Source organism: Lissotriton helveticus, chromosome 5_1, assembly GCF_964261635.1.
Source record: "Lissotriton helveticus chromosome 5_1, aLisHel1.1, whole genome shotgun sequence".
NCBI lineage: Eukaryota > Metazoa > Chordata > Amphibia > Caudata > Salamandridae > Lissotriton > Lissotriton helveticus.
Genome location: NC_136065.1, coordinates 394,073,465 through 394,089,449, shown reverse-complemented (window position 1 = coordinate 394,089,449; position 15,985 = coordinate 394,073,465). Strand labels below are relative to the sequence as shown.

The following is a 15,985-nucleotide window of genomic DNA, read 5'->3' as shown; positions in this document are numbered from 1 at the left end:
CATCAGGCTTATCGATTCCAATCAGAAAGTTTTCTGTTGGGCTCTCCTGACCAAAATTCAGGAATGGATTAATGTAAATGATATGTTAACACCCTTCCAGGCTGGTTTTAGGCTCAAAACCAGTACAATTGACTAGGTCTTTCGCTTCTTACTCCCGTTTTTGAAAACTGTTGTAGTCGGCAAGGGCAGCCTTTGTGTCACCTTGGTTGACCTAAAATCGGCATTTGAACTGGTCTCAAGACACAAGGTCTGGCATGTACTACACAAAATGGGTATGCTGCAGGACATCCCATCTTTAATCATCTGCCTTCATGAGGACAACAACGCTAGAGTACGCTGGGGTAAGCAAGGGCAGCTTAATGACTCAATACTTACAAACCAGGGTGTTCTTCAAGGAAGCGTACTTGCTCCAACTTTGTTCTCATTATATCTGAACAATGCAGTTCAATGTCTTTCCTCACAAGCAGCAGATGCTCCCTCCCTAGGTAAGGCAAAAGTTTCCACACTTCTTTTTGCCAATGATACCTTATAGGAATCAAAAACGCCAGGCGGCCTGCTGCAATTACTAAACCGTTTTGAGCGATTTTGTAACATGTGTGGCCTGGTGATAAATACATCAAAGATCAAATATATAACAATTAATCCTCATAAGCCATACAGGGGGAGGCCCTCACTAGAAAGGGTAGATACATTTGAGTATTTAGCGTAAAACTCTCAGCCAGTACATCTTGGAAACTCCATGTGGAAAAGATATGACACAAATGCATTGTGTATCCGGTGGCAAAACAGTCGCAGCTGCTCTACAGATCTACGACTCTAAAGTCGTAGCCAAATTCTAAAGTTGGAGCCAAATTCTGGGGCTTTGCAAACTCTGTGGATATAACTAGAACCGAGCACAAGTTCTTGAGGTCCCTGGTACTCTTGCCCCCAAGCACCCTGCTTTATCCCCTTAAGCTCAACATGGGTAGAAAGTCGATCCTAGCCAGGTTGTGCCCTTTTATGTTCTGGAGAAGAATCAAATCCACTCCTGAGCTGTCACTTATGCCAATGCCCTCCAGGAAGTCATCTCTCTCTCTCAGGTGCTAGTAAGAAAGCATGGATTAGCAATGTGAGGAAACTGCTGACTTCCCTGGGATTACAAGAGGCCTGGAACTGTACCTCAAGGGAAGTTTATCCCCCACCAAAGAACTAGTGAAGGCTCGGTATTGGGAGTGGGTGGTCCAGAATGAGTCCAATGCTGTTCCCAGAGCCCCGCTAACTAGAAATCTTTTGGGGGTTTTAAATCAGTCAGTGCCCTGGAACCTTATTTGGACATTATCATGGTCCCAATGGATAGGAAGTTCTATATCAAGTTTAGGATAGGTTCACTCCCTCTTAATGCACTTACTAGTAAATGGTCAGCAATTTTATCCACTTCTATGGTTTGCCCTGGCTGTAAAGTCATTAAAAAAACTGTAGCATATGTGCTGTTTGCTTGTGCAGCTTACATGCACCCACGCTCTCAGTGGATAAAGCCAACCCGTGGAATGGTGGGCACATGCAACCATGTTACCACCTTGTGCTTTTTAAGATCTGACCCTAGCCTCCTATTCGACTGTGCTATTTATAAATTCTTGGTAAAGATGTGGCTCATCAGGAGGAAGACCTTAAGACATAGGTGGTACAATATATTTAGCTTATATACCACACTTCCTTCCCAAAACCAGAAGTAGGGCTGTCGCTGATATGGGGGAATACGCCCTAAGTATTGTGCACCGTATCTCGTTTCAACCAGTCTACTGCGGCTTTATATGGGGCTGATGCCATGGCTCTTATCTTTTTCAAATGTTTTGATAAACCAGTCAAATTGTGTATTTTGTGTGTTAAATATACACATATCATTCAGCCCAGTGTTTGATTTGAGCCAGTGGTCTCCTGTGCTCCACACCAGCACTTAATTGTCAACAGCGGTGCTTGACAGTCTACCACAATGTGAAGCGTTCTTGCTTATTTATAGATGACCACAACAGTTAATTAATAATTCAATCTAAATTTAAAATGACTTATGGGTCGCCCAAGCAATTCATATAGCTTTGGGGAGCGGACATAATCTGAATTGTCACGATTGTAGGAGTGAGATGATTAATAGTTGTGTTGCTACTATTATCATTGGCAGCGCTGGCACGGGCAATGTGTGGTAGAAGCTGCAGTGTCCTCCTGGAAAGAGCCCTGGCACTTATTTTTAACAAATTAAGCACCGATTCAGCCAGCACAGAGAATAATTAAATTTTTTAGGTGGTAGAGCTATCATTCTATCTCTTTACCCCATCTAAAGAACAGCGGATCCTCCAAACATTCAGTGTCATGCTGTTTTAATGTTCTTGTGTGGTATTTTTACAAATGCTTTACTTTTTTTCCCTTTTTAGGTCTCGCTCGAGACCTATTGCTGTTAAGTCGGCTCTCAAGGGAGACAGCCCGGGGCACGCGCGGCGATTCGGACCGTGGACGCGCACCTACAGGAACACGTGAGCGCACATCTCCTGTCCCGCAGGCAAACCAGCATTGTTTCACTGCTTACAGTGAGACAAGAGATGGCATGCTGTTCACACACACACGCGCGCACACACACACACACACACACACACACACACAGGCACACACACACACAGGCACACACACATCCCCTCCCTCTCTGCCCCCCCTCCCCCCCACTTACCGGGCTCTTTCCGCGTCTCGTCTCGTTCGCTCCCACCGCGCTGTTTCGCGCCCAGTGATCCTCAGCTTGTTTAAAATATTTTGCGAGGCATTATCGCATATGGGCTCCAAAGGTTAGAACGCTGACCCTGCTTTTCACAAGACCTTGTACCGGTAGCTGGGTAAGAGAGGAAGGTTTCGTGGGTAGTTTGGAAAGTCGACCAAAAGTGCAAAGCGGCTATAATAGCACCTGAGCCTGCTCCCTTCACTCCAGAAAGAGGGGGATGTGACGTACTGTGGTTCGGCCCCCTCTAGGGGCTCAGTTGGGAATCTGCAAGCACATCGCCTCTTACGTTCTCACTCTCTCACGCGCACATACGTAGCCAGCACCATATTTTGGGAACCGAGCCTCTTCAGTTCTATTCTGAGCTTATAAAAACATCTCATCTGGTGAGTAAAAATAGAAATGCTATTGAAAGTAAGCATTCATTGTGGTAATGCACACACCATCTATTACTGTGGCGTTCACTAGAGAATTAAGGCGGCGGCAGACGCTGTGCATGCCACAGGAGCCTCAGTTTATTGCTGTAGTGATTCTAAAGAGGTGGGAATAAGCTGATAATCAAAAGCCATCTTCCTTATCAGACTTGTTAATTGGCATCTATTAGTAGTGTAATCTTCTATATTTCCCCATACACTGGACTTGACCTAGAAGATCTCCACTACCGATCCGAGATATATCACTGTACCGAATTCCTGTGTTCCTCTAACAAATGCTGTATTGTACGTAATATTTGATTTGTCTTCCGTTTACACATGGTTGACTTATGCTTCTTTCTTCACACCCATCAATTTTGAAGTCTGCGCTATATTAAACAACAAATTATTGAATAACTGCATACTTTAAGTTTTGGGAGAAACCCCTCCCGCTGGGGGGTTCAGGGCAGTGTGGGCTTCACAAGGGCAGCGCTACCCAGGCAAATTTAACTTCCTCTGTTCCGACAGGGCCCACACCTCAGCCCGCAAGAGATATATAGATAGGATCAGCAGTCGAAGTACATAAAAAAATTAGTATGGGGGCTGTGAACATGAGTCCAATGGGGTGGGGGTCAAAAGCATGGCTATAGCTGCCAAGGTGTCATTTTGCTTATGAGTGACATTGCTCGTTCTGCAGTGTGTTTATGTGTGAGAGAATTGTATGTGTGACACTTTGAGTGACACTTTAGCAGAAGCCGGAAAAGGCAGATGCGACTATGTCATGAGATTTATGTAAGAAATGAGCTTCTAGTGTACAACATAATAAACTGGAGTGGGTCTTAAAATAGCTGCAGCACGCCTGTTACTTGTTTATAACTGCAGGCGCTGAACATCGGCAGAACCCGGCCTACTTACAACCCTGGCTGAAGCCCACTACTGTAGGACACCTATGGTTTTTGCCCCAGCTTCACAAGGCAGTAATGCAGTTCCTTGCGGCCGCGTCACTGCTGTGAAGCGCTGTTCAAATACACAGTGCAGTCCTGTTCACGGGAACTTGCACATGTTCTCTGCACTCAAACATGAAAAGCGAGGGACTTTAGTGGGTACAAGACAAATTGTACTTGTCCAAACATACCGGCACTTTAAAAAAAGACAATGGGGCATTTGCCCAAAAAGTGGCAATTTTTTGTTAATTTGTTTCCCGACCTAACACCTAAGCAGTAGAAAGGAGGTAGCTGGGTGGTGGGGAATTGGTTGGAGGGTGCATTGTCAGAAGAGGAGAAGGGGTGGTTCCAACTTCACATTGAAAAGTATTGGCCGTTGTCTATTTTCAAGATGGAGAAAGAAGAAAAAAGAAAAAAAGATTAAAAAAGAGGTCTAGGTCTTTAGAAATCAAAAAAATCTATCATTCAGAACGTTGGTTGCATATGAACTATACATGATTTAACCTATTGACAAGGTATGAAAGCTGTCATTAGTCATGATTTGTAAAGTGCTGCACATGTGTGTTGAAATGCTTTTCCGGACAAAACAACCAGTTCCCTTCAAGTCAGAACAACTGATATTTTAACATACCCACCCCCGTAGCCCTTGACCCCTGCGCCCTTTGCAGCACTGCAGTATGGAAAGTGACACACATATGTCTTACTCCGAAATCTCTTTTCTGCTGTTGCCTATGAAGAGAGTCTTTGAGATAAGCCTGGGCGTTAATGTTGGAATAGTACAGGGCTTGGGTGTTGGCAGAATAGTGGGAGATTTCTTTGGCATGCGGAAAATACACTTCATGCCTTACCCTGAGAAGATAACACTGCAGGCTGCAGCATCGAGTCCCTTTTACATGTTATTCACTGTTCTTGCTTGAGGTCCCGCCTGCAGACCGCTTCAGCTGGATCTTGTTGAAAGGCCTGTTTTGTACAATCCCAACACATACTTGGGTCACCCTACTGCTTCTCATGCTGCGAGTATATCTGTGTTCTGTATCAGTGGCGTATGTCTTTGTCAATGACACTTTAAGTGTGGTGTATCTCTCCGTCTTCTCGGTCATTGACTGTGTGTTGGTGGTTTTATGTGTGTATGTATGTATGATAGACACCACAGGTGTCAATGCAGTTCTATAATATGCCCAATAAATGTTAGCTTTCACCCACGATAATGTCTCACCTTTCATTAAGATAAAGCCATTTGCTTTGCTATACAATACCATTAGCAAAGCAAATGGTTTTAACTTAATCAAAGGCGAGACCTATTGCATTTTCAATGCTTGTTTAACATATGTACTGTGATGTGTGTGACTTTTATGGCACTGGCTGCCAAACTGAAGTTATTATACTACTACTACAAAAAAGCCTATTTTTATAAGAATTTAGATATTAGAAAGAAAAATATCTACCCGAGGGTTCCAGAGACATGGATTTTATAAGCAATGATACATCAATGCAATTTCACTCAACTGCAAATATGCCTTGGCAAAGTCAACAAATTGGATACTTAGAAACGTATGTGTGTCAATGCGGTCGGTTAGAAGTACTTGGGGTGACCAACTCCAGCTGGGAGCTAGTCGAGGGACCAGTAATGTCCTCAAGAACAGTTTCCTTCACAGGAGAAGCAGTCCTTCGGCTATTCCAGGCACTTTGTCTGTGTTGCAATAGATTCCTATAGAGCAGTCTTGATGCAAGGAATGAAGGATGCTGAAGATGCTCCAAGGATGCTGCGGACACGATGCAGTCGATGGCGGTCTTCCTGCTGGGATTCCTTGGGCCACGAAGATGGTGAGGGAGTCCTGAATGTAGGGTCGATGTCCCACAAAGTCCTCTACGGTATTGCTGAAGTTCAGTCACTACTGGACTACCCAGCCGCCCATTGTTGCAGTCACTATGGGCTACCAACTTTCCCCAGCAGGCTTCTTCAGCTGTTGTGTACCTGTGCTGCGAATATGAGGTGAATCAGCTGCCCTTGGAGTTCTCTTGGCTGGACTGTGCTCTGGAGACAGCTTCTCCTTGAGCAGGCGACAGCAGGCACAGTCCCTCTCTTTGCTAGCCACTAGGTGCAGTCCTCGCCGGTGCAGCCTCTCTTTGCTGCTCCCTCAGTGAGGCAGGGCAGTCCTCCTTTAGACCTTCTTCCAAGTCGGTTGAGATCTGAGGTTGGGGTGCCAGAGGTGCCCCCTTTATGTTTGGAAAGTGCCTTCAGGGCAGAATGCAGTTCGTAGCCAATGAGATACTAGGTTCGCTCCCACCTGGTCCCCACTTTCTGTGGAGTGTGGTATCTAGCAATCCCAGGATGCACCATTCTGCCCACACCCAAGATGGCAAGACCCCTCTCTTGGTGTCCAAACATCGTTAGCCCAGCCCGAGGTGTGGCTACCTAGGACTACATGCCCCTGGGAATACCGGTTTGGCAATTGGCTTCCCCCTTTGCCATCTGTACCGGCCTCTATACCTCAACAATGGGGCAGACCTCCCCCCTGGTGTTACACATGTGCCCTTCCAAGGCGGCTTCACCTTTGAAGCCTGTCTTTTGGGACTAACACCCAAAGTGGCTTCCTGCAGGAGGGAGGTGACACCTCCGTATGCCTGAAATCCCTCATTATTCTCCTTTCTGAGAGTTGTTAGCATGTCTCTCTAGATCTAGGAGGACAGAGTGGTCTCGTGGAGCAGGCTCCATGTGTGCCCAGGAAGGAATAGGAGTTTTAAAGGCAACAAAGTGGCAGCTTTACTAAAGCTGCACACTGTACCAAGTTACATTAATTTTGACTTGAGATACAAGCCGGGCTTAATGTAATGCGTTTTTTAATACCATGTAGTGCTTACTTTGGTCGCACCATTCAGGAGTTAGCACAGTTGAAGGGGTCAGCGTGTAACCCTGTACTCGCCAATTAGGCAACCAATGTCTTTCCACTGTAAAAACTGTTGTTTCGTGTGTTCTACTGTCAGTACACGTCCTGCATGTGTCATATGTCTCACCCGGTCTTTAGGGCTCAGCAGGCATGCCAGGGGAGTGACTTACACACATGTCCAGGGAAAGCAGTGGCTTTGTCATTGTTTCAATAGAAAAGTCGGGCTTGAAGTGTACAACTGCTCTAACATTCTTATGTTACTTGGGTGACCTCCAGGGTGGCACAGTCAGTGCTGCAAGCCCTGGGGTGCCCCTCTAACATACATGTCCTGATACCATTTTCTAGGAACTCATAGGCAAGTTAGCCATTCCCAATTGGGTATAGCCAATTCAATATATACTTTAGGGTTAGGGCACTGGAACCGAGAACTGGTTAGCAGGCATTGGAACACTCGCAGTCAAAAAAACAGTAGCATCAGTTGAAAAACTTGTATTCAAGGCGATGTATTCAAATAATTCATTGTAGAGCATAAGTAGACTCCTTGTGCATGCCCATGTTGTGTGATTTTGTTAGCATGTGACAAATGATAAAACTCCTATTCAAAAACAGGAGGATAAAAAAGGGTGGAAATGGAAAAATAAAGGTAGAAATAAAAAAACTAATTTCTTTGAAAATAAAATTGCTCCTATTCAGGTAACTTACTTCAATTAGAAACCATGGAAGGAAAGTCAAATGTGTGGCAAGAGAGTAGAGTATATAAATTAAAACTAAAGAAAAAAGAGAAACACTTGGGCAAGTGAATGTGTTTGTTTCAGATGTACAGCTAATTCTTCAATCATATTTAAAACCAACAGCTCACAGGTCTCCAGAGTAATGATGCACTCTGATTCCAACAAGCGGGTTTAAGACACCCATCACCCTCTATTTGCTTTTTATTATCCTACCCGAAGCCAAAGAACTGCATCAGCATGAAATCCCCCGAGTCAAAACGCGTCAGACCTGATTGTACAATAAATACGTTTTGCCAACTTACAACCTGGAGTGACCATCTCCATTTGGTTATCCAAAATCATATATACACACATATATACATACACATATATAAGCACATACATATATACACATACATATATAAATACACAAAGATACACACACATAAATACACATACACACACACACATAAAAATACCACATATATATATATATATATATATAAATACACATATATACACACATAGGAACACCACATATATATAAATACACATATATACACACATAGAAACACCACATATATATATAAATACACATATATACACACACATATATATATATATATATATATAAATATACATATATACACACATATAGATACACATATATGCACACACAAATAAATATTTATACACACATATATTTGTTGATTTATTACACAGTCTGCAATAGTGATTCAAACTGAAGGAAATTGAAATTGAAGTAATCCATTACCAAGCGACTGGAAGAATAATACAAAAATGCTGTCATACGTCGACCCAAAGTCAGAATGGGAACATTTCACAAGGTGCCAACTTAGTATTTCTTTTGGGGTTACTGAATTGTCTTGTATCAGTATTTTAATGGCTGATATTATTGGATTTGGCTGTAAAGTGAAGGAAGAAGGAAAGAGAGCTGAAGGAAGATTTAAGGAAGGGAAGATGCCAGAGAAGGAAAGAGGAAAAGGGACCAGAGGGAGCCAGGGAAGGTGGTAACAGTGGAAGGAAGGAGGGAAATTTAAATGGCCTAAGGAAGTAAGATAATAGGGAAGTGAAAGGAAAAGTGGAAGGGGAGCAAGAGATGTAGTGAAAGAGGCTTTAGGCAAGGGCTTCCGGAAGTAAAAAGAAATAAGAAAGGAAGAGTATGCCTATCATTTGTCAGGTTCTTTTTCTGGGGCCATTTCTCAAAGTGACCTACGAAAGCAATCTAACAAGCTGCTTAGGAGACGGACAAGGGGAAGGAATAGAACACTAGGACAGAATCAGACTCAATCTGTAAAACAGTTAGAAGAAAATAAACAACAAAAAGGTATAGTCCTGATACACTGAGTATTGTGCCTGTCATATGTGTTCTAAGGGGATTAGAAAGATTATTAGCAATCTAACACAGTGGACCATAACACGCTGAAGTTTTGTCAGAGTTAATTTCCTTCAGATTCTCAAAAAGCTTTAACAAAAGACTTGCTGGGGAAACCAGGTCTTTACCTGCTGCTGAGCAGCGCAGAGTAGCAGTTCCTCCAGACACCACAATCACTGCTGCTTCTTCTGGGGTCACATTTGGTGCTGCTGGGTTCACTATACTGCCTTCTACATGCACTTCCACTTGGACCTGTACAGAACCATAAGTATTTCGGGCAATACAGGAATAGGAACCAGCATCTTCCGGTCTGGCAGAAAGAATCTACATTAAAAAAAAAACTTTGTTAAAACTGGTACCACTTTGTCTGATGGCAATACCAATACTTCCAAAATTCTTGCACCTCGAATATACAATTGCCTTCTGTTTCTTCTCGCACTCCAATCACATACAATAAAGACTTTGCCCGCTCAAGTTATCTCCTCCTCCGTGGAGAAGTAATATGTATGAATTCTCCAAGAGGTTTTAGCTGAGCACAGCCTGACTGAGTATAGATATGGGTGTAAGACATTATTTCTGATTCATGCAAACATATCACTGTCCCCCCCCCAAAAAATATGGTCCGTATTGGAAACAAAATCCCCTCCTGAACTTTGTGAGTGAGACTTTATCAGCGCATCACACAGACCTACAAGTGTTGGCAGAATGTATCCATTGCCACCAGCCTGAAGTCAACAGGAAAGTAAAATGAGTCACATAAAAAAATAAAAATAAATAAAAAAAAAAGAGTATAAATCAAAAAAGCATGATGTTAAACTCACCAAATAGCCAGATTGTCATTTGTCAACCAATTCAACACGGGCAATTTGCCAATGAGCTAGCTAGAACTATTAAAAAAAAGGGGTGCATGGTGCCACCAAAGCATTTCTATTTTTGACTCCTGCCAATGAACAACCCAAATTGACGCAACACGTAGAAGCTCAGATTAAAAAAAATTAATTAATTTTACAAGCTATTTCTGGAATACTGCCAGGATAAATAGGAATGCTTTGGCAGTACCTAACCCTACAGAAAACTATTTGACAGGAAAGGTTTCAAGTCTGGCAGGTAATCAATTGTAAGCTAGCGGGGTCCATAGAAATCAAGACCCACTAAAGACTGGTGGTGACTAACTAATGGCAGATTTTTAACAAATAAAACCGCAACATACAGTTTTACAAAACTTTTCAAAAGTCAAAACCAATTGCTGAAGTCACACGCTCTTCTGCATTTTTAAGACTTCACAAGATGCTCCAATCACACACAGTTTTGCACTTAAAGGTCAAGTTAGTGAACATTACCTGCAACATGGCAGTGCTGTCCAAGTGCTCTAGGGCTTGCTGCTTGTTTGGCCGAGCACTCGTCCTGCGCCAGCTGACAACAGGGCGCGGATCACCCATGCCCATGCACTCCAGGTTGATGGATTCCCCCACTTTCACTTTGATGGGGCCCTTTGGGTTGACAGAGACAGTGGGAGGTCCTAAAAAGGAAACATATGTGTTCCAAGAACGCAATCTGCTTAGAAAAGCAACACAAGTTATCCTGAAATATACTATTCAATCACACTTTTCACAGAAAAGCACACTTATGTTCCCACATTGTATTTATTGGTCTGGGATTCTGAACAGAAGCAGCACAGAGTACAACATTTTTGGTGCAGGCACTACTAGAGAACATTGGGTCAAGTGTGCCCACACTTAGTCAAAAGTTCAGCTTGAGCCCATCATTTCAGTAGAATGTTAGATGCAAGTAGAGTGATTAGAGGTTCCTGCTTCTTTAGCCAGAGGCTACCTGAACAAATATGAACAAATGTGCTGAATGCTCATTGTGAGGACATATGCAAGCTAATCCCCTGAATAATTCCTTCTTCCATCTGTTGTAATCCTTACCCTAGCCCTCGGTCACTCCTTCCACTACCCTGGTCTTTCGTGTAAGCTTCAACCCATGGCCTTCGCTCTGCAATGCAAACAATGGCATGCGCTGCAGTCTCCCAGCGGTCTCCCTTCTCAATCAATCAATCTCTGCATCCACCGCTACAGGAAATAGAATCATTTCATTTTCCAGCATCCATCTCACCAGGAAGTAATATCAATGTTTTTACACCAAAACCATCTAAGCCAGACAAGTTAAAAAAAAAAGTTACTTACCTGCATCAGTAGATGTCCAGCATTGATATCTTTCATAGATTCACATACTTGAATCATTCCCTGTCGTCCCAGTGGGAGTCCCTCGATAAATTTAAAATAGCAGTATTAGGCACTGACAGTTTAGAAGCCAGTAGTGTGAAAGTGGTCTTGGTCTCACCCCTGCCAGATGTCTTTACACCTCAGATTCCTTAGTGCTATATATATATATTACCTACTGGCGATAGCCAGTAGGTATATATAGTTAGGACATAGCTACCATAGGAAATCCGCAACATTCTATTGGGAATAACTTTGGCGCCGGTTGAGGAATTTGCGTGTAATTTTCCAAAATTTAGGCCAGCTCCGCTCCGCTTCTTTCCTGGAAGTTTCGGGGGGATTCGTCATGCGGGGGCCGAGAAAAAAGGGGGGTCCCAAAACATGTTTCCCCCATGTTAATTTCCATAGGAAGAATAGACAAGGCTACAGCCCGAACCGCTGAATGGAATTACACCAAACTTTGCAAAATTGTAGGGACTGGTACTCAGAAGTGCCTTTTCTATATTTGGTGAAAATTGCTCCAGTGGTTTTTATGAAAATTAACTTAAAAAAAACATATATCTATATAAGCTTACTGTAAGCTTACTGTACTCTGTACCTTCCAGAGTACGAGCTGCATTCTGATTGGCTGCCAATGTCTGTCAACACTCCAAAACAGAAATTGTTGGCAGCCATCTTGTACCTCGGTAGACTGAGGCACATGAAAGCTGAAAAACAAACATGTAGAACTCAAAAAGGGGGCAGGGTAGAAGCACCCTGACCCCTAGGCCTGCTCAGGGGGTCCCACAAGGACCCCCAAGGCAAAACAAAAAAAAAATTGTTTTTAAAATTCAAATTCTTCATCCAAGAAGTGTTGGCAGCCATCTTGGGACCAATATACATGATAGCACCTCATTAAAAAGCATTGCAGTTAATAGAAGGTTTTAGGACTTTAGTTACATTATAAATCACTTGTTGATGGTACATACTCATTTTAGGAATTGTGGTGTGTTCTAAGGTGATTTTACCATGTGAAAAAGCCTTCTGCTGGGATATTATGAATCATGTTTGAAAGAAAACTATTATCTCATGCTTTTCCCACAGTGGTTTGGAATGGGATCTATAAGCTAAACTGAAAGCATATTTTCTGTAAGTTCACATTATCTTTCTCAGTCATGTGAGAATGAAGTCTGACATTCTCAGTAAAACATGTACATCCAACAAGGACAGAGACTGTCAGTTGATTCCTTTGTGTTCTACTGCAGCTTCCCAGAGTGTTCTAAAGAATAACTAGAGCGCTAACAGTCCTACTTATTACAAAGGTATGGCACACCTGAAGCCATCTTGATTGGAATAAAGTGGTAACTCTTAAAACATATAATTTAAAAAGGAACAAAATGAGGGGGTATATTTTGCCATAGAAAGTATGATTAGTGCTGCAGAAAGAAAAATTAGGGCACATTTTGAGTGACTTCTCAAATCCTCTTCTATTTCATTAAAAAATTCTGACATGCAGTCTCCCAAGATGGCCACCAGAGACAAAAAGAGCCCAAATGTAGCCCAAATAGCACCCAGATGAAGCCCAAGTATAGCCCAATGACAGAATGTCCCAGAGTGTTCTAAAGAACAACTAGAGCGCTAACAGTCCTACTTAATACAAAGGTATGGCACACCTGAAGCCATCTTGATTGGAATAAAGTGGTAACTCTTAAAACATTTAATTTAAAAAGGAACAAAATGAGGGGGTATATTTTGCCATAGAAAGTATGATTAGTGCTGCAGAAAGAAAAATTAGGGCACATTTTGAGTGACTTCTCAAATCCTCTTCTATTTCATTAAAAAATTCTGACATGCAGTCTCCCAAGATGGCCACCAGAGACAAAAGAGCCCAAATGTAGCCCAAATAGCACCCAGATGAAGCCCAAGTATAGCCCAATGACAGAATGTCCCAGAGTGTTCTAAAGAACAACTAGAGCGCTAACAGTCTTACTTATGACAAAAGTATGGCACACCAGAAGCCATCTTGATTGGAATAAAGTGGTAACTCTTAAAACATTTAATTTAAAAAGGAACAAAATGAGGGGGTATATTTTGCCATAGAAAGTATGATTAGTGCTGCAGAAAGAAAAATTAGGGCACATTTTGAGTGACTTCTCAAATCCTCTTCTATTTCATTAAACAATTCTGACATGCAGTCTCCCAAGATAGCCACCAGAGACAAAAGAGCCCAAATGTAGCCCAAATAGCACCCAGATGAAGCCCAAGTATAGCCCAATGACAGAATGTCCCAGAGTGTTCTAAAGAACAACTAGAGCGCTAACAGTCCTACTTATTACAAAGGTATGGCACACCTGAAGCCATCTTGATTGGAATAAAGTGGTAAGTCTGAAAACATTTAATTTAAAAAGGAACAAAATGAGGGGGTTCATTTTGCCATAGAAAGTATGATTAGTGCTTCAGAAAGAAAAATTAGGGCACATTTTGAGTGACTTCTCAAATCCTCTTCTATTTCCTTAAAAAAATTCTGACATGCAGACTGAAACATGCACTTTGAATACCAGCAGCAGACTTCCCTGGTGAGCAGTAGCTTTACTACAGTGATATAATGAGCAACTAGAGTGCTAACATTCAGAATTTGTGGCAAATGTGTGACACATCTGAATGCCTTCTTGATGGAACCAAAGTAAACAAGCATTGAAAATGCAAAAGATCGCGCCCCCATTTAAGTTAAAGCCATTCTGTTTGTAATGAGGTGGCTTTTTAGCTTTGCTTTCGATAGTGTTTTTCAAACTTTCATGTAAATAACATGCATATGTATGCATATATGTATATGCATGCATTTATATTTGTATTTATATAGATATGCAGATTATATATGTATGTATATATATGCACATACATATATATAAATGCATATATATGCATATATATGTGTATATGTGTGCATGTAGATAGACCGAGGCAGAAGAAAGCAGAAAAACAAACGTGAAGAACACAAAAAGGGGGCAGGGTAGATACACCCTGACCCCCTAGGCCTGCCCAGGTGGTCCCACAAGGACAAAAAAGGCCCACATTTATTTTTTTTAAAACCTGGTCTGTTTTTTTAAAAATTACCCCCCAGGGGGACCAAATCGCGGCGGCATAGTGATAAAGAAGTGTGGGGGGTCCACAATCCCCCCCACACTGCCCCGGAGACTGCCGCCCCCGGGGCAAAGCAATGCAGCCCCTTGGCGCATACTGGAGGCTCCTGGTGGGCTACTTGGCCCCCAGGGACCCCCAGTATGCAAGGGGAATTAGTTCCTATTCTGCAAACACGCCAGGGGTTACGCTGCAGAGAGGTGTAAAAAAGGGTGAGGCCTCATTACACCTCTCTGCAATGCAGCCCCCTGGCGCATACTGCAGGTTCCAGGTGGGCTAGTTGGCCCCCAGGGACCCGCAGTATGCAAGGGGAATTAGTTCCCCCTCTGCAAACACGCCCGGGGGCTGCGTTGCAGAGAGGTGTAAAAAAGGGTGTGGCCTCGTTACACCTCTCTGTAATGCAGCTCCCTGGCTTATACTGGGGACGCCTGGTGGGCTAGTTGCCCCCCAGGGACCCCCAGTATGCAAGGGGAATTAGTTCCTCCTCTGCAAACGCGCCAGGAGTTGCGCTGCAGAACGTTGTAAAAAGGGGGCGTGCCCTCTGAACACCTGCCTGCAAAAATGTAGTAAATCAGTATAAAAAAATTAACAATTAATACATTTAAAAATTGTCATTTAAAAAACCTTCGAAATTCAATGAAAAAACCATAGGTTTCAGGCCTTATATAGTTCGGAATTAGCATTTAAAAAACCTTGCAAATTCACTTAAAAAACCATAGGTTTCAGGCCTTATATAGTAAGGAATTAGCATTTAAAAAACCTTGCAAATTCACTGAAAAAACCATGTTATGTTATGTGAGATTTGTAAAGCGCGCTGACACCGTGGGTTTCCTGGCGCTGTAAGACAGAGGTGGGGCTGAGGTCGGAGGAAGCGGAGTTTAGCTGGGTGGGGGAAAGAGGAAGGTTTTGAACAGTTTCCTGAAAAGAAGGAGGGAGCTACTGGATTTGATGGTCAGGGGGAGAGGATTCAAAAATTTGGGGGCCAGGAGAGCAAACCGACGGCCGCCAAATTTGTTGGTTTTGGTTTTGGGGACAGCAAGCAGGTTGAGGTGAGCTGAGCGGAGGTTGCGAGTTGGACAGTGTGGATTGACGAGTGAAGTCAGGAAGGCGGGGCTGGTGCAGTGGAGGGATTTGAATGTGAGGCAGCCCAGCTTGAAAGCCGCCCTTTGTTCTATAGGTAGCCAGTGCAGTTTGTATAGCAGGGGTTTAGCCAACTGCCATTTGGGAATTTTGTAGATGAGACGGGCTGCTTGGTTCTGCACGACCTGGAGGCGATGTAGTAGTGATTTTGGGAGTCCGTGGTACAGGGAATTGGAGAAGTCCAGGCGGGATAGTACCAGGGAGATGATGACCTGGACCAGAGCGGCTGGTGGTAGTAAATGACTGACTTTGCGGATTTTACGAAGCTGGAACGTACATGATGAGATCACGGTGCCAACTTGAGGTCTGAGGGAGAGTTCGGCATCGATGGTCACACCAAGACTTTTTACTGATTTCGCAGGGATCGGGGGGGCCTAGTTTGTTAGGCCAGAACTGCGAGCCCCAGTGGGAGGATCTG

At 43.1% G+C, this 15,985-nt stretch overlaps 1 protein-coding gene across 2 annotated transcripts in view; it reads right to left on the bottom strand.

The window, feature by feature from the left end:
- Nucleotides 1–15,985, bottom strand: part of HSPG2 (heparan sulfate proteoglycan 2) — a 948,088-nt gene that overhangs the window by 143,351 nt on the left and 788,752 nt on the right. For both annotated transcript variants that reach the window (XM_078642606.1, XM_078642605.1), the window contains 2 exons: nucleotides 10,429–10,607; nucleotides 9,217–9,412 (listed from right to left, as the gene is read on the bottom strand). In XM_078642606.1, coding sequence (XP_078498732.1) covers nucleotides 9,217–9,412; nucleotides 10,429–10,607 — 375 coding nt within the window. The remainder of the gene's footprint in view (nucleotides 1–9,216; nucleotides 9,413–10,428; nucleotides 10,608–15,985) is intronic.